Raw genomic sequence first — 27,900 nt, 5'->3', positions numbered from 1 at the left:
TCCCGTCCCTGACTTTACAGAGTTCCACCGTGTGCGTGCACACACACGTCCCCGTGGATCAAAGGAAACATTTGTAAAGGAAATTCAGAATTCATTCTTGTTCTTGAGGAACATATAGTTTATGTTAGGGGAGATGATATTTACACATCATTAAAAATATATTTGGTCTGATATTCTCTCATAAGGGATAGCCTGCCCTTTCCCTTGAGGACAATTTAAGCCAGAGCTAAACCATGCAGGGTAAAAACTAGGAGCTCCTCCATCTTTGCTCTTAAGAAAATATTGAAGATTATAGAAGAAAAACTCATTACTTATTTTTTGTTAAAGGAAATAGACCCTCTTTACCCTCTCATGCCAGAAACCTGACCAACCTAATAAGCATTCTTTAGGAAATACTGGATTACCCTTTCTTCACCAATAACTTCATGTGGCTTCCTATGATTCAGCTCAAGTCCATAATACCCTTCTATCTTCACTTGTCCTTCATTCAATAAATATCAGTCTTGTGCTAGGTACTGGGGATACTGTGGTGAATGAAATTCAAAGTCTAGTAGCGTAGAGAAGATATGCACACAAATCACTCTGATGCCAGAATATTGCCATATACTTCTGTAAACAAGGAGCTGCAGAAGCTCAGAAGAGGCAGAAGTTATTTCCAGGCAGGCTGAGCAGAAGAGAAGGAGGTGGTATTTGAATCCTGGAGGGTAGCTGGAGATCAATCCCTTGGTAGGTAGAGACTGGGGACGGGAGGAAGGCATTCCAAAGGCAGGCACACCGGTGGCTGGGCTGACCATCGAGGGACGCGTGATGCTGGAGCACAAGGGTCCTCTCGCAGGGGGAGTGGGAGATGAGGCCGGAGAGGCATGTTGAAAGCAGAGCACGGGGAAACTGGGGTGCCAGGCTCTGGAGGAAAGCATGCAGTCAGTAGACAATGGAGAGGCATAGGAAGCTCTTCAGGGGGAGAACAGTATGATTCAAGCACTTCTTTGGTGGCAGTGAATCTCGGAAGGGAAGCTATGGAGCAGGGAAACCTGTTGGGAGGCTAACGCCTCAGCTTGTGTAAGAGAAGATGGTGGCCTCTTGCCTTTATGAAATGCATTGTGATTGCCTATCCTTGGGACCAGCCTTCCTTCCTAGGTTGTAAACTCTTGCATCTTTAGAGACAGGACATGGTGTCTCATCACCTCTGTATTTTCGGTGTGTGGCACAGAGCAGACTCTCACTGCATATACTTGTTGAATGAGAGAAACAGGATCTGCCAGTGGGAATGGGAAGGAAGGGGTGGGTACGAGAGTCAGCGTGGTGAGAGGATAGACAGAGCCATCCCAGGTGGTGTGGAGGCTTAGCTTACACGGACGTCCTGTGACGTGCAGCTCATCTGCCCAGCCAGGCTCTGAAAGCTCGTTCGGCCAGCAGCCTCTCTTCCTTCTGTTCAGTCCCTTTCTCTTTGGTAGTTCTCTCTCCCCAGCATGAGCCACGACAGTTCTCTCTGCCCATTCCTGAGCCTTATCAAGGGCATAAAGCACAAGGGGAAGGAACTGAGCAAAGGTGTCCAGTCTGTCTCTGGAGTCCTGAAGGAACTGTTGGCAATTCTACGTTCTTCTTGCTTAAATGAAATCCCTCACCTGCCCATAGGCAGGGGCCTGGACCATGTGGTGCCTTAGTTCTCTCCCTACTCTGAGATTCTCAAAAGCACTGGAAACACTTCGATGTGTTCGGACTGACTATTCACTTACAGAACCAGTTCTGCATGGGAATCCCATCCTCTGCTTAGGCAAATATCTCACCCAGAGACGTGGCTTGTTTACCTTGCCCCGCCCCCGTCCCGCTAATCTAATCAGGGAGGAGGGAGAACCTCCCGTTAGCCATCTTCCATAAGACTGAGCATTTGTAAAACAGCCTAGAAGGCACCCGGAGCTATCGTGAGGCCATTTCCAAGTTGTCAGTGAATGGCGTTTTCTTGGGCGGTTGGGGGTGGGGAATGTGCGGACCAAGTCCCGGGATAGACAGAACACAGAAAACCAGGGATCAAGAGGTCATGCTCCCACAAAGGTCAAGGGCCTGAGGAACTGTCAGCTCGGCCTGCACTGGCAGCAGTGACAAAACTGACACTTTGGCCTCAGTCTGGGACCTTTTCAGTTGAGCGTAGCAGAAGCCTTTGCCAGGGAAAAGCTTGCAAAACAAGCAAGGGCATCCTGGCTATTCTTGCAGCCTCTGCTGGGGCAGGGTCATTGCAATTAGGAGCCCGCCAGCCCCTCGGGCCAGAACCCCTGCCTCGTTCCTAGTTCTGCTTTGTCACCTCCCTGTTAGCCATTTCTCTGTGGTCAGCTTTTCCCCTGACACTCAGGACACTGAGGGGCAGTCAAGCATCAAGTACTAATACTTGGGGTGTGCAACTTTGATCCTGGTCCAAGTCAAACGGAATTATGGAAAGCAATGAACTATTTAAACAACATCACACTACACAAGACAAGCCCACATACTACCACGGCACCAGATGCATTTTAAAATCCCATTTGGACTGTCCACACTGTTCAGGGTCATCTGTGTCATTTCTCCCTGCCGTCGTTGCTGATAACCGAAAGTTGAACGGATTACTGGCTTAGCTACCTCTAGGCAGCAGTCTTCCATCCTTCCAACTTTTGCTTCTGTTTCTCTTTTTCTGTTTCTCGTCTCAGAACAGAAATCTGACGTCCACCTTGGCAAAGGATTTGTCACCTTTTGGCCAAAGAAGGCAGCCTCTCTCTCACCCCAGAGCAACGCTCAAGTTCTTTTAGGAGGGCCTGGTAACAGTGGCCCAAGGCCGCCTTCTACCGACCTCAGCGTGGCTGTAACCCTGACTGGAAGAGCAGGTCCGATTCGGTGCTCCCTGGCTTCAGAAGGAGAAGGAAAACCTCGAAGGAGTGCTCAGAAGCGGCTAAAGCGTTGGAGGATAAAAGTGAAAGGAACCAGAGTTTGTACAGAGTAGTCTGGGAAGAATTAGTTTCATTTTGAAGGTTGGGAAGTTGCTCGTTCCCATATGTACAGGCAAGAACCGACGGGGACAGCATTCCGTTGGGGACAGAACGCACTGCTTCAGGAGGAAGAGGAACCTTCTCTCCACAGAGGGTTTTGGCATAATACTGGCTAGAGTTGCGAAGGTGGGAGAAGGAAGAAACGGATATCCAGCCTCCCTTTCTCTTTCATGGCGCTCTCATACTCCTCTTGTCTTGCTACCGCAGCAGAAATCTTCTAGCTCCCCAGACTTCCCATGGTCACTCTTGTAATCCCCAATCCTCTTCCTTTTTCTGGAAGGCAGTGGGGGTAGTAGTGGAACAAGCAGTGGGCTAGAAGCTCAAAGATCCGACTCTAGACCCAGCCAACCAGCAACGTGAATGGGCAAATTAGTCCCCTACTCTGGGCCTCCGTTTCCTTATTTGTAAAGTGACCTCTGATGTCTCCTTGTGGCCGTAACATTCCATGATTACCCCCACGTGAATGCCTGTGTTTCTCATCTCTTAATGCCTCAAGATTGGTTACCCAACAACAATGACGTTAGAGGCTACTTTTTTCTCACTGCCCGCCGAGTCCTGGTAACAGGCCTGGGCTCCGCTTGCTGTAAGTATCCGTCGGGACCACAAACTATCCGACTACAACATCCTGCTCTCTATCTGACATCATCAGTTCTCCCCTCTGTATTGGATTATTTTCATCAGCACACAAATGTACCATTATTTCTTTCATTTTACAAACCTCCTTCTGATTACTCTGTTCCCCCTCGACTCCAATTTCTCTGCTTCTCGTTACAGCAGTGCTCTTCGGAAGAGTTCTTTACTCGCTGTCCCCAAACTCTCCTCCCAGTTTCTCTCTTTATTATTATGATTATTATTATTGAAATATAATTAACATAGCATAAAAGTCACCATTTAAAAGTACACAGTACACAATTCCGTGGCTTTCAGTACATTCACAACATGTGCAACCATCAGCACCATTTCTAGAACCTTTCCATCACCCCCAAAATAAACCCCGTACTCACTGGCAGTCACTCCCCATTCACTCCTCTCCCTAGTTCTTGGCCACTGCTAATCTGTTATACTTGGTCTCTATGAATTTGCCTTTTCTGGATATCTCATATAAACGGAACTATATAATATTTGTCCTTTTGTGTCTGGCTTCTTTCAGTTAGCATAATGTCTTTGAGGTTCATCCATGCTGTAGCATGTACCAGAACTTCATTCCTTTTCATGGATGAATAATATCGCATTCTATGGATGTACCACATTTCGTCTGGTTATTCATGACTTGATGGACACGTTTCTCTACACTTCTTGGCCATTATGAATAACACTGCTATGAACATGTGTGTATCCATTACCTCTTAAAACTCCTCTGCTAAAGCTTCTGTCCCCCAGTGCCCACAGCACTGAAGGTAAACAATGATCTCCACAGTGTTGGATGGAACAGTCATTCTCCATGCTTATCTTACTTGACTTATCAGGAGTATTTGACATGGCTGATCACTCCTTCTTCCTTGTGTCCCTTGCTTTACTTCGCTTCCAGGACGTCCCACTCTCCTGGTTTTCTTCCTACTTCACTGGATTTTCTTTCTCAGTCTCTTTTGCTGGTTCCTCTTCATATCTTCAACTCAGTGTTGGGGTGCTCTAGGTTCCATCATCAGATCTCTTTTCTTCCTTGGCTACACTCACTTTTCCATGAAGATCTCATGGCTTTAAACACAACCAAAACACTGGTGGACGCTAAATCTGAATCTCCAAATTTCACATGTCCAGCCTCTCCCCTCAATTCCAGACTCATAAATCCAACTGCCAACTTGCTATTTTCCCTTGGACGTCTAAACTGATCATATCCAACCCTGAACTCTCACCCAGCATCAGGTACTCCTTGCCTGGTCTTCCCCATCCTGGTAAATGGCAAGTCCAACACCCACTTGCTCAGGCCAAAAACTTTGGAGTTATTTCTGACCCTTTTTTTCCCCCATACCCCACATCCCATCTGTCAGTCCTGACGGCTCTATTGTCAAAATATATTTAGAATATTATCACTTACTGCCCTCACTCCCTGGTCTAAGTCACCATTTTGCCTGGATTATTGCAATAGCCCCCTCCCTCCATTAGATTCCTCTACTTCCACCATACAGTCTGTTTGCAATACAGAGTGATTTACAAATGTAAGGCAGATTCTGTCACTCCTTTACTTGAAGCTCTCCAGTGGTCCCACCTTTTACTCAGAGTCAAAAAGTCTTTACAGAGGCCTGCAAAGCCCTATGTGAAGTGGCCCTGGCCACTTCGTTACCTTGTCTCCCTACTATGATTGTTCACTCCACTCCAGTCACAGTGGCTGCCTTACTATTCCTTGAACATGTCAGATTTGTTCCTGCTGCAGGGCCTTTGCACTTGCTGTTCACTCTGCTTGCAATGTTTTCCCCCTTCCTCCCCGCCAGATACCCACACGACTCACTCCCTCACCTCCTACAGGTCTTTACTCAAATGTCACCTTCTGAGTGAGGCCTTCCCTGACCACCCAACCTGAAATAAAAACCCCTTCTGCTCCCAAATCTTGATTCCCCCTGACCCTGCTTTATTTCCTTCGCAGAACTTATCACCATCTGCAGTTCTGTGCATTTTACTTGTCTCCCTCCAGTACAATGTAAGCACTATGAAGGTAGGGATTTGTATCTGTCTTGTTCACGGCTATATCCCCAGCACCAGAACGCTGTCAGGCGTATACTAGCTGCTTAGCAAATATTTGTTGAATAAATAAATGAATGGTTAAATGGGTTATTTTGTGGGGTTTTTTTTTCTCTAGTTTTATTGAGGTATAACTGACAAATAAAATTGCATGTATTTCAAGTGTACAATGTGATGATTGGTAAATAAGTGAACGGTTGAACTGGTTATTTTGAAAACTAGTTAATAATTCTGCCATTTCTTGTTGCTTAACTGAATTTAACCATTAGCATTCAAAATAGTTATTCGTCGGGCTTCCCTGGTGGTGCAGTGGTTGAGAGTCCGCCTGCTGATGCAGGGGACACGGGCTCGTGCCCCAGTCCGGGAAGATCCCACATGCCGTGGAGTGGCTGGGCCCGTGAGCCATGGCCACTGAGCCTGCGCGTCCGGAGCCTGTGCTCCACAACGGGAGAGGATGCAACAGTGAGAGGGCCCACGTACCGCCCCCCCCACACACACAAAGCTATTTGTCTAATTTCAGCTGCAGTGTGATCTTGCGTGAATTTGTGAAAAAAAGAATTCTCATTAGAACTTTTATCTTTCTTTTTTTTTTTTTTTTTTTTGCGGTACGCGGGCCTCTCACTGTTGTGGCCTCTTCTCCTGTTGCGGAGCACAGGCTCCGGACGCGCAGGCTCAGTGGCCATGGCTCACGGGCCCAGCCGCTCCGCGGCATGTGGGATATTCCCAGACCAGGGCACGAACCCGTGTCCCCTGCATCGGCAGGCGGACTCTCAACCACTGCGCCACCCGGGAAGCCCAGAACTTTTATCTTTCTTAAGGGTAGTATATTTCAAAATGTGGGCTCTTGAGTCAGACTGTTGCAGTTTGAATCCTGGACATCTCTGTGAATCAGGACAAGCTCACCATGCTGGGCCTCAGTTTCCTCATCCATAAAATAGGCAAACCAGGAGCACGTATCCCATGTTGTTATTTTGGGGATCAAACAAAATACTTTATGTAAATCACCTACCCTAGGACCTAGCACATAGTAAACCCTCAGTGAACAGTAGCTTTTATTACTTTCATTAAGATGTAAGAGAAGTTTTTCAAGAAATAGAGGAAGACCTGCAACAGAAACTGAACACATTTTTCCCAGTGAAACTAAAATAGCTGTCCAGCTCTTTTGTATAAGTGGCATTTCTTTGGGAAATGAGCCAAAACTTGAAGGCCAACTGTTTTGTCCCTTTCCTCAGGAGGGTTTCGTGGGATCTATTCTCTTCATATTCCCTACATTCTCACGGAAGAGTCACACCTGGAACTCCTCGTATTTAGTATCTCCGCTTCTCACGTTCCTCAACTTGAATGCCATTTCAGGCTCTGGGTTCAGTTCCATGGATTATCTTCACTTGGTAAACTGGTTAAAAATTCAGCAGTTCCCTTCGTGGGGAAGATGCTTGCCGAGTGCTCGCAGACTAGCTTTCTAAATGGGTTGACTTGCAAATAACATTGTCCAGCCTTAAAAGGCAAGGACAATGGTCTCTATTGCCATGACAGGACACCTCCTAGTAGCCTGCCGTCAGACACACCTTCTCTTAATTCCCAGTTAAACAAAGTTATCACAGATCCGGTCTGTGAATACCCAAATGTATTGGAGTCTTTGCCTTGTGCAGGGAAACTGGGGGGAGGGCGCAGGACTGTACTGAAGCTTTTGACTCCACATTTCCCAGAAGCAGCCAGTGGAGTGCAGCTTCTCCTGTTTCAGCATTTGCCCCACGTCATTTCACAACTTAAACTGAGTTGGGCTGGGCTGGGCTGTGCACACATTCACTCATTCATTAAACCCCACAGGGATCAATAAATACTAGTTAAACTACACTGCTTCTTTGCTACTTTAGAACTATATTCTAGTTTTGTCATTTAATTTTCCCTTGTTTTCCCAGCTATGCTGTAAATTTCTCGAGCACATGGACTTCCACCTCATTCTTGTCTCATGCAGTGCCACGCTTGATTCTTCATTCAGCCTATGTTTTTATTATTATGCCCTGCAAAAGTGCTCTGGAGAAATGGGTTCAAAGCCTAGGAGTTGGGTAAAATTTTCTCCTTGACTTATTATTATTATTTTTTTATTGTGGCTGTTAGGAGAAAATAGCACGCAACACTCAGCAATTACTAAGTCATTTTCCCACTGTAATACAATTGCAAATGCAAACCTAACAAACCCCATGTTGAGAATTTGAAACTTACTCATAAACGGTTGTCCATCCATTTTCGTTACTTTTGGTAGCCAGAAGCCCTGTGTTCCCTGGATAGGTCATCAAGGCCAGATTGTAGCCTTGGGCTGACACTCTTTTCAGGACTCCGTTGCTGCTTATGGTCAGCCAGTACACCTGCCCGCCAGGCACCACAAGCCAAAGGGGCATCCCGCTTGCGTCTCGGCGAATGTGCACAGAATTGCCGTTGTTGCTGGTAATCGCACCCAAGTCGCCTTCGGCATTGTAGGTGAAATTATACACATAGTCCCTCGTTATCAAGTTCAAGGTGTGCAGGTGGGTTCCATTGACAGTGAACTGGTACAGTTCCTGATCAGCAGGTGATGCAATCTCATAAAGGTTCATGTCATTCAAGTGGGCTTGGTTCCTGCTAATGGTACGAATTCGAACATTCCCAAGGTCTGCCACGTAGAGGGTACCATCAGGTGACACTGCTAAGGAGGAAGGGGCTTTCATCTTTGCATCTTTGGCATAGCCACCATCACCTGTGGGAGAAAGGCCCTGATGTTAATAGTTGTGGTCACAAGCATTTATACAAACATACCATATACAGAAATCGCTGTGCATCAAGAATCATTTTAAAGGGAACAGTCAGTGAACCAACATTCTCCACATGCCCCAGCTGGATATTTGAAACCCATTATTCACAATTCTTGAGTCAGGGCCACTAAAGATGAACAGTGAGATGCAATTCTCTCAGTTAACACCAGTTTTGTGAAATCGTCAATCCTGCTCTTCTGTATCTATTGCATTGAAAGATACAAAAACAGCAAATGATGACAGCCACCCCAGACCTAGCCAGAGACTTACGCCTGTCCATGCTCACAGCATCTATCTCAGGGCTTTCCAGTCCTACTGTGCCCAGACACCTTTCTTCTGTTAACTTTCATTGTCACGTTGTCAAAGTACACTAAGTCTGCAAGTGCAACAATGATTCAGTACATCAAATTTGATAACTGGAATAAACATTCCAGTCTTGCCTTGAAAGAAAGACACCAATTAGCAAAATAACTATAAAACTAGTTGTCTAGGAAAACACTGGAAATATCAATCAAAAGTCATATTGACCGGGCTTCCCTGGTGGCGCAGTGGTTGAGAGTCCGCCTGCCGATGCAGGGGACACGGGTTCGTACCCCGGTCTGGGAAGATCCCACATGCCGCGGAGCGGCTGGCCCGTGAGCCATGGCCGCTGAGCCTGCGCGTCCGGAGCCTGTGCTCCGCAAGGGAGAGGCCACAACAGCGAGAGGCCCGCGTACCGCAAAAAAAAAAAAAAAAAAAAAAAGTCATATTGACCAAGTTGCTCACTCTTGATTCCTCTGTCCCAAGGAAAGGTAAAGATTAAAAGAACCATTTGGGCGTGGATGAGCGGTTTAATAGGACTGCATGCAGCATGGAGGGATGTCCACGTACCAGCAATAAATGCATCTATTGACATTTACAGGACTGTTTACTGTCTGGAATATCCACTCCGTGATTTGGAGAAAAGGCTCTTTTCTCCCCCCTATTTCAATTGGAAGTAAAGGGCACTATTGGTTCTGGAGAAAATTTTGGATTAAAAAAAAAACAATGTGGGCTTCCCTGGAGGTGCGGTGGTTAATAAGAATCTGCCTGCCAATGCAGGGGACACGGGTTCGAGCCCTGGTCCAGGAAGATCCCACATGCCGCGGAGCAACTAAGCCCGTGCGCCACAACTACTTAGCCTGCGCTCTAGAGCCCACGAGCCACAACTACTGAGCCCACGCGCCACCGCTATTGAAGCCCGCACGCCTTGAGCCCATGCTTCGCAACAAGAGAGGCCACCACAATGAGAAGCCCGCGCACCACAACAAAGAGCAGCCCCTGCTGGCTGCAACTAGAGAAAGCCCGCGCACAGCAACAAAGACCCAGCGCAGCCAAAAATAAATAAATTAATAAATAAATCTATATATATTAAAAAAAAAAACAGTGTAAGTAGGAGACTGATGTCCTGAGAACCCTCCATTGTGAGATTTAATTTTGCCCTTGTATCCTGAAAGCAGTTTGCTTCTAGTCCCTTTGGGTTTCAAATAGCACACATTGTTAATCTGGAAACCAGTCACTTATTGGAAGTAATTTTTTCCTTAGCTAAATCAGTAAATGTAGGTTTTACCTAGCTTCCCTTTCTCCAAAGTACAAATAATATCATGATCTTACATTTGTAGAGTGGTCTTAGCTTCTTAGAGTACCAAAACTTTTATTATACTAGTTTATCTTCAAAACAGCAAGGTGATATAACTGAGACACGTGGTCTCTCTACTTAGCAGATGAAGTGAGTCATGAAGGGGTTTTATGGCTTTCCTAGGGTCACTCAGTGAGTCAGTTGCAGAACAAGGACAAGATACTAAGCGGTCTGACCCCCAATCCATTGCTTTCTCCACTGCCTCACACCAATGTTTACAAGTAATACTTTTCTTCTTTTTTTGACTTTTCTGATGCACGTTTTTCTTTTGAAAACAGAGAGGGGGAGCTGCTGAATTGCTAAAAAGGTCATACCTGAAAAACAGTCACAGTTGGGATCAATTTTGCAGTCACAGTCAGTGGGGGCACCAGCCATGACGGAGATCTCGCCATTGGTGGTAACTTGCTGAATGCGGTTTACTTTCCTCTCGTCTGTTTCAGCTATGAAGAGCAGCCCGCTGTGGGAGACGCTGATGGCCCTTGCCGACTCCAGAGTGGAGTGAATTGCTACCTTGCTGACCAAGAAATGATCGATGCCTGGCACCTGGCAGTGAATGGGGCGCCCTGCAATGATCCGCACTCGCCTGTTCTCAGAAATTTGAAGCACAATGTTGTTATCCAAGACATACAATGAATTGTCCAAGGGATTGACTGCAAGGTCTGTTGGCCACTCTAATCGCACCTGCAAAAAGAACAGAACACACACCATTAGGTTACAATATCTTTCTGGGGCCGTTTTACCTTGAAAGAAAAATTGGTTTATTGGTTCCCCGTCTCATGAATTTCAGCAATGTTGGTGTTATCTGGCAAAGTTCGGAAGGACAGTTGATTAAGTGCTCTGGTAAACACATTTACCATTTATGCCATTTCCAACATAATGTGAATTATTTGCTGCTATAATTCCAGAAGGATCCTTCTCAGAGTGTGCTCTCTGGACCAGCAGCAAGAGCATCACCTGAGAACCAGTTAGAAATGCAAATTCTCACGTCCCAACCTAGACTTACTGAATCAGAAACTCTGGAGTTGGAGCCCAGCCAGCCATGTTTTAACAAGTCCTCCACGTGATTCTGAAGCACAATAAAGTTTGAGGACCACTGCTCTAGGGCTTCTGTGGCACTATGAGATGCAAATCTCTCTCACTGCTCTGTAGATGCATGGAACAGCAAAGTCATAGAGGCATCTGGACAACAGAGTGCTAGAGAAACCCGATTTTACTCTATCAGCAACCTTTTGGGACAGGACCTTTCATTGGCACAGACCTAGCATCTGTCTTGTGGAATACTCAGGTACAGTTCATCAGCTGGGGATTTGGAATCCTAGGTTGTAATGCACTGCTCATGTGGCTTGGCCTGGTTCACTCCATATCCTTCTTTCCTCAGCAAAGAAACAGGTTGGTTTGTTCTTTCATTGGATGTTTGCTGAGCACCTTCTCAGTGCTAAGCCTTGTGCTAGGCTTTGGGCATTCAAAAGATCTCCAAAATGACACAGCTTCTGTCTTCGAATGCCTCATGGTCTACAAGAACCCTTGGAGAGCCATCAGGCAATTACTCTCCATGTCATGAGAAGGATGCAGCAGAGAGGACGTGAGAGCTCTTTACCCAGACTAGGAGTCAGGAGGCAGGGTATTTCCAGAGAAGGTGGTACCCAAATAGGGTCTGCAATGACCAGTAGGAGAGGAATGGGGTGGAAATGGCAAGCAGCAGAGTTGAGGGCAATCCAGGGAGAGGGAGCAGCATGGGTAAAGGTTCAGAGATTAGAGACAGTATGGCCCATCCAGATACTACAAACAATCCAGTAAGGCTAATACGGGCTGAGTGATGGGAGAGGTGATTGGTGAGAATCAGGAGGCAGACAGTGGCTAGGTATCAGGACTGAATTGTGCCCCCCTAAATTCATATGCTGAAGTCTAACCTCTAATGTGACTGTATTTGGAGATGAGGCCTTGACAGAGGTAATAAAGGTTAAATGAGGTCATAAGGGTGGGGCTCTCAGGTCCTTATAAGAAGAGGGAGGGCTTCCCTGGTGGCGCAGTGGTTGAGAGTCCGCCTGCTGATGCAGGGGACACGGGTTCGTGCCCTGGTCCGGGAAGATCTCACACGCCGTGGAGCGGCTGGGCCCGTGAGCCAGGGCCGCTGAGCCTGCACGTCTGGAGCCTGTGCTCCACAACAGGAGAGGCCACAACAGTGAGAGGCCCGCGTACCGCAAAAAAAAAAAAGAAGAAGGAAATACCAGGAATGTGTATGCACAGAGAAAAGCCCATGTGAAGACACAGTAAGAGGATGGGCGTCTGCAAGCCAAGAAGAGAGATCTCAGGAGAAGCCAAACCTGCCGACACCTTGATCTTGAACTTCCCGCCTCCAGAACTATGAGAGTATCACTTTCTCTTGTTAAAGCCACTTGGTCTGCGGTGTTTCGTTGTGGTAGCCCCAGCAGACTAATGCACCAGGTAATGGAGAGATGTACATGTCCAGTTTTATTCTGATGGCTTTAAGTAGGGATGTGACATAATCATATTTGGGTTCTAGAGGGATCACACTGTCTGCTGTTGAGATCATATTGGAGGAGGAGGTGAGGTGGGAGACAGGCCGCTAGTTAAGAGGTTCCTGCAGTGGTTCAGGTGAGGGATGATGGTGGCCTGAATTAGGTTGGCGCCAGTGGGGGTGGAGAGAAGTAGATGGATTTGAGACACATCAAGGAGTTAGAAGCGAAAGGACTGGTGTGTGTGTGTGTGTGTGTGTGTGTGTGTGTGTGTGTCTGTGTGTGTGTGTCTGTGTGTGTGTGTCTGGCGTGCTGGTGCCAAGTGCTGTGCTGGGCACTGGGACACACAGGCCAAGCAAACACAGATCTACTCTAGTTCCTTTCTCGACACAGGAGTCAGCCCAATGCCTACCCTGACATTTCCTCGACAGCTGCTATTTATCACCGGGCACTTCTCAGAGAACTATGTTACGTGCACTCTCGACTCCACCACTCACTTATTCTGTACTTTATTTCTCTTCTCTTATGGCTAAGCAAAGGCAGAAGAGTCTGCCCCATTCCTGGCCAAGATAGTAACAGTAATGCAGCTGCAATTCTTTTTGCCTTGAGTGAAAGCCCGAGGAAAGCTTTGTTTTTCTCACTGAATCCCAAAGTCTGAAAACAAGATATATGCTATCATCACGTTCTGAGGCCCACTACTTCCAGGTTGGAAGAGGCCTTCCACTCAGTAATGAAGTGGACAAAGGCCAGTCTGAGATAAAGCCCTTCTCTCTAATTCTGTCTCTTAATGGAGGGCAACTGGTAATGTTATAAAGAAGGCAAAGGTTGTCTTTGACCTCCCCTCTTGTACCACTTGGGACTCTTTGCCTCCTGTCTCTGAGTGTCTCTCCCAGACACCCAGCAGCCTCAACCTGTCCTCCTGGCCCTACGTGCCCTCAGCCTCGACATAGGCTGGCCTTCTCTGGTCAGTACCATATGCCTCTGGACAGCTAGGAATTTGGATGCTAATGGAGTATAAAGCTGAGCTTCTGTTATGCATGTTCTACAGAGCCTTTCAGACTGAGGCCATTGGATAAACATTAAACACCAGCCTTAACAGCTCCCAGAGCAGTTTGCTGTGATGTGTGCCTCAGCACGTCTGTCTGAGGCCCTTGCATGTCAGCGCCCTGCCACGGAGAGGGAGAGCAGGGAGATGGAGCGCCTGCGCCGTGGACCCCTCCACAGCCCTCACTCTGGACCTCTATACACACCATCAGGCTGCTACAGAAGCTGTCTGTGCACGCTGGGCCTCTGGAGCACAGTCCCCCAGGAAATAAGCTGGGGCTGGCTGAGGAAGAGGAAACCAATTGATTTCAGTCCAACACTCGTATTTTGATCAAGTCTGAAGTCAGTGACCCAGAAAAAACAAAGCTGGCAGAAATGACGTTCTAATTATCCCCACTCTGAGAGCTGAGGCCGGGGCAGAGGCCGGGGACGGCACACACCTGGCAGAAGTCAGAGAAGGACATGTTTTGGACTCTGTTCTCTGCTGTCAAGGCTGCCTCTGAGACAAAGGCTGGTAGTTGGAAGATGAGCTGTTAAATTCTCCAACTCGCCCAAGCTGATTTAAGTCAACACTATTGGTGTCATGTTTATTAGGTTTAAAATTGCCTCAAAAATACACCAGCTATTGTGTCTGTTTGTTTTCTGTTCCATCAAATAAGTCACCCTCTGGCAGTTTCCTGTGACTAAAGTGGCCTCTGTGCTTCTGAGACACTTTCTGTACGAGCTACACAGAATCCCTTTAATTCCCATTTGATTTGTCTCTGAAAACGCCTCAGATGAAAGATGTGTGGCTACTTAGTAGTCTAGGGTCTGTCTTTTCAGAAACTTGATCTTTTCACCTCTCGTAGGTTGTTAGTTCCTTCTATCTGCTTCTCATGTTAGATACTCCCTTTTCCACGTAATTTTTCAAGGAACTGGTGCTTTATACCAAGGCATTTCCATAACACACAACGTAACATGCGGATTGGAGTCTTTGTGCTCATTCCGGCTGTCAGAATTAGCATCTGTTAGTTGCAGAGAGACCCCAGAATTATAGACTACTGAGGTGGGGCTAAGGTTAACCCCTGAGGGCTGTTGGCATTTGTCCAGGTGGAGAGAAATAAACATTTCTTTTGGGGGTGGTGGGAGAATCTTTGCACAGTAACCTGGTCTGCAGGCAAACCATTTGGCCTAATTTGTGGTCATCGCCCCACCTTGTAAAAATACATTAATTTGCTTGAAATGTCAAAATGTATTCAAGCTAAACTAGCATTAAAGGTCACTGGTGTAGCCGCCAGCTGGTAGAATGTGCCCATCTCCCAACAACCTTCCCTGAGAAATAACCCAGGGCAGAAAGGGGCTCTTGGTCTGGATGTCAAGCCTTGACAGCACCATGTCTTCCTCTGCTAATTGAAAATCTGCCTTGAAGGCACTTGGCTCTCAGGTCAGCCAGTCCCATGGCTGGTTTAAAGAGCCAGCTGATTTTGACCTAAGTAGTAGTTTATAAAGCAACAGAATCCTATCGGGGAAAAGCCATGTGTAACAGCAGTATCTAAATATGAGCCCTTGATTAGATTAAACTAGAAAATTCCTCAGTTATCTCACACTGTAGACACAGACCATAATTTGTAAACGGAGGCTGGTTCCTTCCCATACTACTGTGTAACCCTAGGCAAATGAGGTATCTTCTATGAGTCTCTGATTTCTTCATCTGCAATAAGGAAAAGAAGCTAATGATAGTCTATCTACTTTTCAGAGATATTGCGTGGATTAATTGTGATAAGGAGGCAAGGTACTTACTGAGCCCAGTGCCTGGACAAAGTATGGGATAGCAAATGGTATTAACATGAAAAATGCTCTCAAAGTCATAAACCTTTAGCGCTAGAAGGAACCTAGTCCAGTCACCATTCAATATAGTTCCTTTTCGGCTCCTTTTCCCAGACTGCAGGTGTCCACATAACAGCTTAATGAATTTTGCCTTAGCTGTCCACCACTTGCACTATTATTGCCTTAATATTTTTCTTTAGGGGCTTCCCTGGTGGCACAGTGGTGGAGAGTCCGCCTGCCGATGCAGGGGACACGGGTTCGTGCCCCGGTCCGGGAAGATCCCACATGCCGCGGAGCGGCTGGGCCCGTGAGCCATGGTCGCTGAGCCTGCGCGTCCGGAGCCTGGGCTCCGCAACGGGAGAGGCCGCAACAGTGAGAGGCCCGCGTACCGCAAAAAAAGAAAAAATTTTTTTTAATTGACCTACTTTTTAAATATAAATAGGTGCTGCCCCTTCCTTTGAACTGGTCCTAATCAATAACATCTGTAAAATTACAGGCCCACTCATCTGAGCCTTTAATAAAAGTAACTACTGTTTATTGAGTGCTTCCTATGTATGAGGCTCTTTACATGGATTATTACTTTATATGCTTAGAGCAATCACTTGAGAAAGTAACTATCAATATCCCCATTTTCAGATGTCTGCTCTTTGCCTCTATGCCATCTGATTCCTCACCTAGAAGAGTGGACAGGTTTCTTCACGCTCTCCTCACCAAGTCTGGCCTCCCCTTTACCTGGTTAGATTCAACCTAAAGGTTGATTTCAACCTTTTGTTGTTGTTGTTGCTGCGAAGGTCAAAGCTCATTAGGAGTTGAGTGATTTGTCTTTCTCTCTGTCATTTGTTATCTTTCAGTTCAATGCTTTGTGGTGCCTACTCTGTCTCAGGCACTATTATAAAGGTAAATAAAAAAGGTCCCTGCCCTTTATGAGTTCACGGTCAAGTGACAGAAGGCAGATACAGAAACAGGTCATTTCAATATCACGTGGTTAAGTGACACGATAGAGACGTGCCCAGGATGACATGGGAACACAGAGGAGGAAGTTTGGGGCAATACTCCTAGAAGAGAAATGTAAACTTAATCTTGAAGGATGAAGCAAAGGTACTGAGAAAAAGCAAGGTGGGAAGAGTGATCTCAGCAGAGGGAAAAGAATGAACAAAAGCACAGAAGCACGAAACCATACGGGAGTGTGGAGCTCACCGCAGTCTGGGGTTGCTGGAGCGTAAGTAGGGTAGGTAGTGGTGGTAAATGAAGTTTCAGTGTTTGCCGAGGACTAATTTTAAGTCTCTCCACTGAGGCACTATTGTCACTTGGGACCAGATGATTCTTTGTTGTGGGGCCTGTCCTGTGCAGTACAAGATATTTAGCAGCATCTCTGGCCTTTATTCACTAAATGCAAGTAGCACCTTCCCTTGAGCTGTGACAACCAAAAATGTCTCCAGACATTACCAAATGTCCCCTAAGGGGAAAACTGTCCCTTGTTGAGAACCGCTGCATTAAGCCATGAAGGGCTGTGTAGGCTAAGGACTTTAGACTTGAACTGAGGGTGTTGAGGAGTCAATGAAGATCTTTAAAGTTGGGGGGTGACATGGTCAGACTAGGGCTTTAGAAAGATTATTTAGGCTGCAGTTTGGGGAGCAGGCTGGAGGGAGACCAGACTCATGCAGGAGAATCAATTTGGAGGCCAGATCTTCACCAGTACATTCACACGTTAACATAGCTGTCCCTCCACCCCTCTCGCAAATATCCGAGTGCTGATTCAGATATAGTCCCTGCCTTCATGGGCTTAGAGTCTGCTACACTGTTTCTCATACTTTTTTGGATTTACAAAGCCCTTTGAGAATCTGATGGAAGCTATATACTCTCTCTGTAGAAAAAGGCTCAGATGTAGTAGAAGGAAGTGGTTAGGAGCTCAGGCTTCAGAGTTAAGACTTCCTGGGTTCAAAATTTTGTTATTTGCTAACTCTGTGACCTTGGAGCAAATCAGTTAACCTCTCTGAGCCTCAGGTTACTTATCTAGAAATTGGGTATAGTAATAATACCTTCTCAAAAATTTATTATAGGAATTATACCAAAAAAATCCACATAAAGCAGTTAGCACAGTGCCTGGTACACAGAAAGAGCTCTGCAAAGGCTACTTTTTATTATGGAACATGCCTGTATTTCTTCTCATTCCTGTCTGACTACGGACATGTTCTATTCCTTGGCTATCTCATGAACCCTTATTTGATTTTTTTTTTTTTTTTTTTTTGGCTGTGCCTCACGGCTTGTGGGATCTTAGTTCCCCAACCAGGGATCGAACCTGTGCCCCCTGAAATGGAAGTGCAGAGTCCTAACCACTGGACCGCCAGGGAAGTCCCTCTCATGAACTCTTTTTTTTTTTTTTTTCGGTACGCGGGCCTCTCACTGCTGTGGCCTCTCCCGTTGCGGAGCACAGGCTCCGGACGCGCAGGCTCAGCGGCCATGGCTCACGGGCCCAGCCGCTCTGCAGCACGTGGGATCTTCCCGGACCGGGGCACGAACCCGCGTCCCCTGCATTGGCAGGCGGACTCTCAACCACCGCGCCACCAGGGAAGCCCCCTCTCATGAACTCTTTTTTTTTTTTTCTTTCTTTTTCGGTACACGGGCTTCTCACTGCCGTAGCCTCTCCCGTTGCGGAGCACAGGCTCCGGATGTGCAGGCTCAGCGGCCATGGCTCACGGGCCCAGCAGCTCCGCGGCATGTGGGATCTTCCCGGACCGGGGCATGAACCTGTGTCCCCTGCATCGGCAGGCGGACTCTCAACCACTGCGCCACCAGGGAAGCCCGTCATGAACTCTTAAGTGCAGTCACATCGTCATGCTCTTTCAAGGTTTCCCTTGCTTCTCTGTCACCAGCCATTCCCTCCTTGTTCATTTATTCCATTGCTTGAGAGTCCTTTTAAGCTATGTGTCCTCCAAGAAACATTTGGCTTATATTGGGATATATTATTTCACATACATTTGTCAGCCAATTTCATGGCTAATATTTCAGCTTATTACTTGGATTCCCCACTGTTATTTGTAACAGTACTCTTGGTGCAGTTCCAAGTGTAGAACATGCTACTTCATTTTCCTTTCTTCTGCCAATAAATGGCTCTTTATCCCATTTTAGGCATTATGCTAGGCACTAAGGAGCCAGCTCTAACCAAGACAGACTAGGCCCTGCCCTCATGTAATTGACAACCTTTGGCTGACTTCATTTCCTTCCTTTTCTAATAGATACAGGGTGTTGCTAGTGACACAGAGCAGTAGACTACTCCTGTTCCACTCCATCTATTTTAAGAAATTACTTTTCATGGAAAAGCCTCAGAAACACATCATGACTGTTACTATATTTTGCCATTGCTACCAAGTGCTAATAACTTCTTTTCCCCAAGTTCAACTGTGCTGAAGAAACCAGCTGTTTCCCAAACGGCCCTGTCTCCCTATCCTAAACAGGACACTTCTCATCTCCCTCCTTTAGTACATTTCCTGCCTTGTGGCTCCTCTGAAAAGTGACTGTTTGCTTTTGATCTCTGAGGCCTCTTCAGCAGGAATTTCCAGGAAGCGTATGATTATTGCTTCTGTAGTACGCCAACCTGGGGGAAGATGCAGTGACGGGACGCAGTGCTCTCTGCCAGCTGTTCTGCCAACTCCATGTTAGACTTCCCCATGCTTCTAAAAGCTGACAACTGCAGACTGTTAGCATCACTTTCTGCCAGTTTGCAAATGGCCTTCTCGTTTCTTGACACTGATACTGTCTGAGCTTCTTCAAATTTATAAAAGAGGGAAAAAACCGTCTGGAGAAAGTTTGGTTTTCTGCAGTCGGAAAGCAGGATGACACCTTTGAGAGTGATGGCCCTTATTGATCTTGCTTTTAAAAAGTGGAAATTATTAGAAGATGAAATACACTAAGATGACACGGACTCGTCAACCGGCAAATTATTTCCCATTATCTCAGATCCACATTCTTGTGTTTCTCTGAATAATGGCTGGAGAGTCTGAGGAACCCCTCAACCTTTGGTCAAGTGTGTCAGCCTGGTCTGTGTCCACGGCTGCCCAATCAGAATAACTGACACGTAAGTCACATTATTCATTGCAGATGAATAGCCAGGATCAATCTAATCAAGAGCTACAATTGCACTGATCTTTAGAATCATTTTGCTGCAGAGCCTACAGATTAAATCACACCTATCCCAATGTTTCAAAAACATTTTGGAAGTTGAGGAAACAAAGCAAAGCAAAACAAACAAACAAAAAACCCCCCAAAGCAGAGCCGGCATGTTTCATCTTGCAATAATTTACTTTTTAAAAGGAAGATCAATAGGAACCATCACTCTGAAAAGTATCATTGTGCTTTCCAAGTGCCCCAAACCAAACTTTTTCCAGATGGCTTTTAGAAATTTGAAGACGCTCAGACAGTATCAGGGTCAAAACAAAATGCTGAACTTGTGGTTACTAAGATGCCTGCGGCAGAGACTACTAGTTCTAGACATACCCTACCATTCTTCCACTCCTTCCTCCTCCTTTAGTGCACTAATATTAAAATTTGGGCATACTGCTATCTAGAACTGAAGACATTCCAGCCTGATTTGCAGTTATCTGTAGCCATGTGATAAAGTTCAAGGCAATAAGATGTAAGAGGAGGTGTGGAAGTATCCACACTTTTAAATTGATGCTGCTTAAGGAGAGCTGACCCAACTGGAAGGAGCCTCTTTTTGCCCTTTCTTCCAGTATGCAATATGGATATAAGTGGTGGGAATTTTAGCAGATGTCTTAGGCCATGAGGTGGCCATGAAAATGGAAGTTCTGTGCCAGGTGGGCAGGGCAGAATTATAGGAGCCTGGGTCCCAGACGACCTCGTGGAACTGCCATCCAGTCCTGGACTATACTAGTCTGGCTGCTATCTTGCTTATATCACTGGTGTGTGTGTGGGGGGGGGCAGGGGGAAGGGGCTCTATTATTCTCAGCTGAATCCAATCACAACCAAGAAAATGTTCTGTTAGGCTTTGTTTTTGACTGGCGCTACTGACTATACCAATATGGTCAATCCGGTCTAATAAATTTCTAGGTTTACATCTCTGGATAAATTAAAATAAAGGGTTTGCAAAATTAAATTAAATTGACATAAATTAATGTCCCAAAGAAACTGACACATGTGCCAAAGTCCACTAGGGCAGCCCTTTGTTATGAGGATGACTAATTGCTTAAACTTAGTGATTAACCTCAAGCATTCTTGGACACCCAGGGCTCCATCTTTGGGTACTTCAAGCTGTTCTTCCAGGTCCATGACTCATTCAGATCCAATGCTTCTCCATTATACTATAAATATTTGTTTGCCTGCCTTTGTCTTCTATTAGGTCTGTGAGTCCTCAAGGGCAGGAATGAGGTCTCATTCATTTTTGTATTTCCAGTATCTGGCATTACAGTTGGCAAGTGTTTATTGAATGAGAACATTAGTGCCTCACTGACTGTAACATCTTCAGTCCATGAATGCATTTTAAAAATTGTAAAACACAAATTAGCTCTAAGAAAAACTAATTTTTATCAACATGTTTCAGTCAGTAAATCTGCGTTTCCAGGGACCCACTGAGATTAGTGGGAGTTGCCATATTTCCTCAATCTTAAGAAGTGTATTTCCTACCCCTTCCATATTTTAAGTTTTCTGAAGTGAGGTTGTGCCTTATAATCAACGCATACATTTAATGGAGCATCTCTCCTCACTACCTAAAGTTATCAAATTGATGCTATGTTTTAGAATACATGCTGTCTTAGAATTGAGGAAATATGGTATTTCCATTTTGGTCTGCAGACTTCGGGGATCCCTGAGACTCTTTCAAGGAGGTCTGTGAGGTCAAAATTATTCTTAATACTATTTGCCTTTTGTACTTTCTTATGAGTATATAGTGGAGTTTTCCAGAGGGTGCCTGAGGCTACTATAGCTTTGTGTTTAAAAAAATTCACACTTTTACTTTCTAATAAGGTAAATAGATAAAACCCACATAGAGAAAAGCTCTTTGAAGTCTCCGACAATTTTTAGGAGTGTAAAGGGGTCCTGACACCAAAAAGCTTGAGAATAGGAAAGACACAGTGAATGAAACCACTCTGTTACATAAGAGTTTCATTCAAGCTCATTAAGAAAAAAGCACGTATCCCTTCCAAGATGGTTCCTGGGGCCATAAGCTCTGTCCAAGAGCACACTGACCGAGTGGCTGAAAATCTTTCCTTCCTCTAGAGACCCAAGGCCTGATGGGTGCTATAAAAGTTTGTTCTCAGAGGCTCCCTCAGAGCAATCAGCAGGTACACACTCTGTATGAGTCTGCTGTGTAATTGCCACTACCTCATCTTCATAACAGGCATAATTGCTCTGAGTTTCCGTCACCCTTTCTTGCATCTCCTCTCCGAAGCCTCAATTTTGGAAATGGCACTTGTGAATACACAGAATGTTTAACCACTTCCAGTTTTCAATTTACAGTCAAAGTCATCTATCAGCAGGAGATGAAGGCCCAGTGTGAAAACTACAGAATGTCCTTCAGACTCCACAGCTAATTTGTTTGTAAATTTGATTGTTATTGTAAGAACATATTGTACATGACGCTACTTGCCGATTTACTATTTGTATCTCTCTGTATCTTGGGCTTTATCATTACAAAGAACTTAACACTTTCAGCACTTTTGCGGGTGGGGAGAGGAACATGAAAGTTTTACTGTCTTTTTGCTTTTTCTTTTGTGTCTCTATTTCAATTTAATTTTACATGTATTTCTTAAATTCCCAGTGTATAGCCAGCACTGTGGAAGATACACATACAGAAGGGGAGATGACCAGAGAACACTCCAAGGTAACACGAAATCCAATGTGAGACCAGGTGATGAGACCATGCATTCTGAGAGAATTTGGAGTAAAGAGAAGACCACTGTGGGTCTTCATGCAGTAGCGGGTGGGGCTCTTGTTGAGAGCCAAGGCTTTGCCTGCGTAGGAGCCAGGGAATTTGAAGAAGGCCCCGGAATCATTTGGTAGCGTTTCTTCCTGTTGAGCAGTTGCAGAAACTTGTCTGTTGCAGGTTGTTAATATTATAGTATTGGCTCGACAGGATAGACCAAGCTTCCAATTCCCTTTGGCACCTAAAGCAATTTACAGGCCAGAAGTATGACTGCACTGCTTTTATGAAATGTTCTGATTTCATTGATCAGCCACTCTGAGATTATGTTTTCATTTCTGTAGCTACTGCTAACCCTGTTTTCCGGTATAATATTTCAGGAAGGAACTATTAAAAAATTTCACCATGGAGATCTTTAGAAGTGGGCAGGGTTCTAAATGGGAAGAGAAATGTCACAAGTCATGATTGCTCTACTCAAAAGTTTATTTCAAGTTAGACTAGAATTCCACCACAGATTGTGTCTCATCTTAACTCTGTAATGTTTCCAAATGATAAGAACACTAATAAGAACAGATGGCCTAATGAACATTTAGAGGGAAGATTTAACTGGTCTTATTTTCATTAGGCCTCCAGTGCACTTCCGGGTTTTGCCCACCACTTCCCTGTGTGTAATACAAAACAGCACATCCTCAACAGATGGCCCAGCTCAGGCTTCATGCTTCTAGAACTCTGGAGACTGGCCACCTGACCACTTATCATGTGTACAGAATCATTTAAGGAAGCAGGCAGGCTACGGACTTGAGCCTGAACAAAAGCAAAAAATGGTGATGCATATTGAGTACCCGAGCTTCAACAAGAGGGGAGTCAGAATCACTCTAGCAAACAAACTGAGCAGCTCTGGTTGAGGTCTCCCCATAACAGCTTCTTATGGATTCAGTAATGATGAAATCCTCTGTGGCAAACAGTCCACTCTAATTAACATTTCATCCAAACCATAAGCATATGTGAGTGACTCCGGCAGCAACAATGACATGGAAATCCAACACCTCATTGCACAGTGTGTTAGTGAGCTATTGTCTCCCAGCTCCAGACTCACCCCTTTAAAGACACTGCTTTGGATGAACCGGTTTGCAGGGCAGAACTAGAGACACAGATGTAGAGAAACAAACGTATGGACACCAAGGGGGGAAGGTGGTGGGGGTGGGTGGGTGGGATGAATTGGGAGACTGGGATCGACATATATACACTAATATGTATAAAATAGATAACTAATAAGAACCTGCTGTATAAAAATAAAATAAAATTCAAAAAAATAAATAAAGGGCTTCCCTGGTGGTGCAGTGGTTGAGAGTCCACCTGCCGATGCAGGGGACACGGGTTCGTGCCCCGGTCCGGGAAGATCCCACATGCCACGGAGCGGCTGGGCCCGTGAGCCATGGACGCTGAGCCTGCGCGTCCGGAGCCTGTGCTCCGCAACGGGAGAGGCCACAACAGTGAGAGGCCTGCATACCGCAAAAATAAAATAAAATAAAATAAAATAAAATAAAATAAAATAAAGACACTGCTTTGTGATACTGGGCTTGGGACTCTGCAAACTACATTTCTTTTTTTACCATTTGGATTTTTGATCCATCCTGACAATCTGGGAAATAAAGCGACTCTGGAAGGCTAGAGGAGGGAGAAGGCACTCACTCCTTCCTGCTTGCTTTCTGTTCCAGTCAGTGTTGATGTAACAGTAGCCCTTCATCCTGGTGGCAGTGGCTGGCTGCACTTTCCAGCTCTTCTCCGTAATCGGAGAATTGGTCTCATCATGCTCCCTCTCAGGGACCGGAAGCAGGCTGACTGGCATCCTCTTCTCAGAGGAGTAGGTCCCACTTCGATGGATCGAATCCTCCACCTCTCTAGGTTCTGACAAGTCCAACCCCTTTCTTTTGTTTCCCCAGCCCTAGAGGTGGTGACTGCCTCCGGAAGATACTATCTCTTTTCTTGCAACCCTCTAACACCTGTGCAGCCCATTCCCTATATTAAATCTCTCTCTGTTAAAATAACTAATTTCTGTTTTTCTGACTGGATCTTCACTGAGATTCACAGCATCAACCCATATACAATGACAAAGGAAGAGCAATACCCACTGCAGGGCAGTGGTAATAGAAAACTAGTAAAAGTGAACCAGAACCAGCAAAGAACTATCTTGTACTGAGAGAATTTATTAGTCAGTAGCATCCTCGGTGTATCTACTGGCCTGTGAAGCTGCCATGTCCAGAAAATAGCCACATAAAATAAATCTGCTGTGTGTGGACTTTAATGAAGTTGGCTGTGATTGACTTTAACCAGAGCTTCTCTGACTCTCTGGCACTGCCATGTTGATGTCCTTACTGTTTAAAAGCTTCTCACCCTTGTGATTTTTGAGGATGATTTCATAGTGGATCATGCCACTCTCCCATACGTCTTTTGGAGAAAGAATTCTGTACTGAATGATTCATAAGGTGGACCCATGACAATAGTTCCTGTGTGCTTAGAATTTACTTATTAAATAATAACACAATGGGCGTTTACTACTAAATGTCTTTTATATTCTCTCTTGCTAGTCTCCTTGTCAGAAATTAGGATTGCTCCTTCAGAATCCTTTTCCCCTCGATTTGGAATGGGGAGTGTATTCTGAGGCGGATCAAATGAACACCTGTTTTTCTTATGTATCTCAAGATAAACACCTCTCAGCAGGTGTAGCCTCTTGGTAAGTGTTTCATATGTTCCCGTGTTCACTTTTTACAAATATACTAACTTCTGCATGAAAAGATGACACTCCTCATGACAGCTAACGGAACTTTCTCTTTGAATTGTGTTTCCATTTAATAAATATGGGTTGGCACTGATTCATGCACTTCCCCCTCCCACAGTTAACAGAGAGTAAGGCTATATTTAAAGATAAAGTCTGAAAGACAGTTAGGCCAATTGGCTCACATACGGACTTAGCCCAGGATGTTGGCCATATAAGCCCTAGATGCTAACCACTGAATCTGCCAACCAGATACCTCTGCATCTTAGAGAGTTCCAGGTTTATTTCAGGTTATGGCGCCTGCCAGGCAAAATGTGTGCAAGACTGACTGGTTCAAAAATAGTTTGCAAGCTTTGCATCTTGTGACTCTCCCTGAACTTTGAAGATGCTCTTCCTCTAGTGCTTAATAGTTTTAATAAGAGCTAACATGCCAGTGTCCTTTGTGTGGAAAGAGGACACTGCTGAGGGAGTTTTATTTATGTGATAAATTATGTTTTCGATATAGAATTGAGCACGGTACTTGACTTTTATTTTAAGGCCCCTGACAACTCTGGCTATTTGCTCGTGTGCAGACATTTCAGCAGAATTTGGATGTGCTGGAGTTGAAGATGTTGGCCTGCTGTTCTCCACTTCTTACATAAACAACCGAGCGTTCACTTTGGAGGGAGCAATGCAAATATCGTTGGTAATAGGCTATTCTACCCTGATTGTGATTTTACCTAAGAGATGTAGGCCTAAAAAGTGCAGTTAAAAGAAAAAGAGTTTGAATGAATTTGGAGAAGGGAAATTATTGATATTTAAAGAAACTCTGGGACTTCCCTGGTGGCACAGTGGTTAAGAATTCGCCTGCCAATGCAGGGGACATGGGTTCGAGTCCTGGTCTGGAAAGATCCCACATGCTGCAGAGCAGCTAAGCCCACGAGCCACAACTACTGAGCTTGCACTCTAGAGCCTGAGAGCCACAGCTACTGAGCCCACGTGCCACAACTACTGCAGCCCATGCGCCAAGAGCCTGTGCTCCGCAACAAGAGAAGCCACCGCAATGAGAAGCCCGCACACCGCAACAAAGAGTAGCCCCAGCTCACCACAACTAGAGAAAGCCTGCACGCAGCAATGAAGACCCCAACACAGCCAAAAAAAAAAAGAAAGAAAGAAACTCTGTGGGTAATTTTATTGTAATGCTTCTCCCAGTTTATAATTTTGTTAAATTTGGGTTTTTATACATTAGACTTTTTAAAACTGATTGACATGCTTGGAACCTGAATATCTTGATTAAAAAAAGAAAAAGACAAAGCAACTCATAGACTAAACTTGCTTCAGAAATTCTAGGACACTGCTCTCTTTCTTATTATGAATATATTAGCCTCATAACTTCTTTCCTTTTGATTTTCCACTTAGCTGGGAGCCTCTGTTTTGTCTTGGGAGAGTCATATTCTTCGTATTGACCTAGAAAAACCCTGTCATCTTACTTATCTACTTTCATATTTAATTTTTTTTGTGAAATTGACCCACCTAGGATGGCCACCCACTGAATCAGCTGCTCTTTACCTCTTGATTTCAAAGTGATGGAAGATTATCTAAAATCTATACATCTCAAATTCACAGACGTATGAAACTCACACTACATTCCAACCCTAGCTCCACAGTCCGCGTGACACTTCTTAAAGTACAAAGAAAACGAAGGATTTGGGGCACCATTCAATGACTGCAGTGAACACGCTTTAAGTGATCTAGATAGAGCGTCACATCAGCATTAGGCACATGAAACATTCTGTGAAGGTCACAGTAGATTAAGACCAGTCTCTGGAGCATATGCTTGATACAGCCCATCAAACTCATATACAGGTTTATGCATGCCTCTCTGCAAAAGGTACCCCTATGTACAAAGGACGGAAGGGAAGATTACACAATTTCTATAGCAGTTCCAAACTTCTTGGTCCTTTTATATCTTGGTTCTGTAAATTATCACTTCAATTTTCTGTTCTGTGAATGGAAGGTCAAATATTACTACTGGTGCTGCTGCTGCTCCTCCTCCTAATTTATTGAGCACTTATGAGCCAGGTACTTTGCTAAGTGATTTTTTATGTATCAGTATTATCTCATTTAATCCTCACAACTTCCCTATAGAGAAAAGTATCACTGTCATCTCCATTTACAGATAAGGAATTTTTCCAAGAGACACACTTCTAGCAAGTGGTGGAGCTGGGATTCAAATCCAGGTGGTCTGTTTTCCCAACCATTCAACTTTACTGACTTTTTATATTAATATTATTATGAAGGAGAATCTACCCTAAAGGCCTGATTTTTGTCTCCCGCACCCTCTATTAAAGGATTAGAGAAAAGTTTGGCTCTCCTTTGCAGTCCCAGAAGGTGTTTTCCTGCATTTGACAGAGCAAGGAGAGTAGGTCTGGACTGAATGAGCAATAAATAACATTATCCAGGAATGCATTTAAAATAGAGACTGACAATCACAGATATTATAAAATCAGAATAAACACCTTGCAGACTTATTTTGTCCTTGTGTCTTCCCATTTTAGCAAGTGTATGATGAATCAACAGAAAATATTTCCTGAAGATGCCAATTAACATCTTACATCATCCCTTATATTTGTAAAGCAGTTCATACTTTTCCAAGTGCTTTCACATTAAAAAAAGCGATGACACTTAATCAACAATTGGGTCATTTACTGAATTAGCCCTCCTAAGGAGGAATAACTAACCAGCTCTAAAATTCTAATGTCTGTTTTCCAAGTGTAGTGCTGAATTGGAAATAACAGAGAAACCTCT

General features: G+C 45.0%; 1 protein-coding gene across 3 annotated transcripts in view; it reads right to left on the bottom strand.

Annotated features, from left to right (window-relative positions):
• TENM1 (teneurin transmembrane protein 1) overlaps nucleotides 1-27,900 on the bottom strand; it is a gene marked incomplete at both ends in the record, with an annotated part of 588,520 nt that overhangs the window by 33,641 nt on the left and 526,979 nt on the right. For all 3 annotated transcript variants that reach the window (XM_081221281.1, XM_081221282.1, XM_081221283.1), the window contains 2 exons: nucleotides 7,914-8,424; nucleotides 10,451-10,817. In XM_081221281.1, the coding sequence (XP_081077407.1) occupies nucleotides 7,914-8,424; nucleotides 10,451-10,817 (878 nt within the window). The remainder of the gene's footprint in view (nucleotides 1-7,913; nucleotides 8,425-10,450; nucleotides 10,818-27,900) is intronic.

This window comes from Mesoplodon bidens (genome assembly GCF_964165515.1).
Source record: "Mesoplodon bidens genome assembly, chromosome: X".
NCBI classification, from domain to species: Eukaryota; Metazoa; Chordata; class Mammalia; order Artiodactyla; family Ziphiidae; genus Mesoplodon; species Mesoplodon bidens.
Note: the sequence above shows the minus strand (reverse complement) of the source record. Positions and strands in the feature narration are given on the sequence as shown.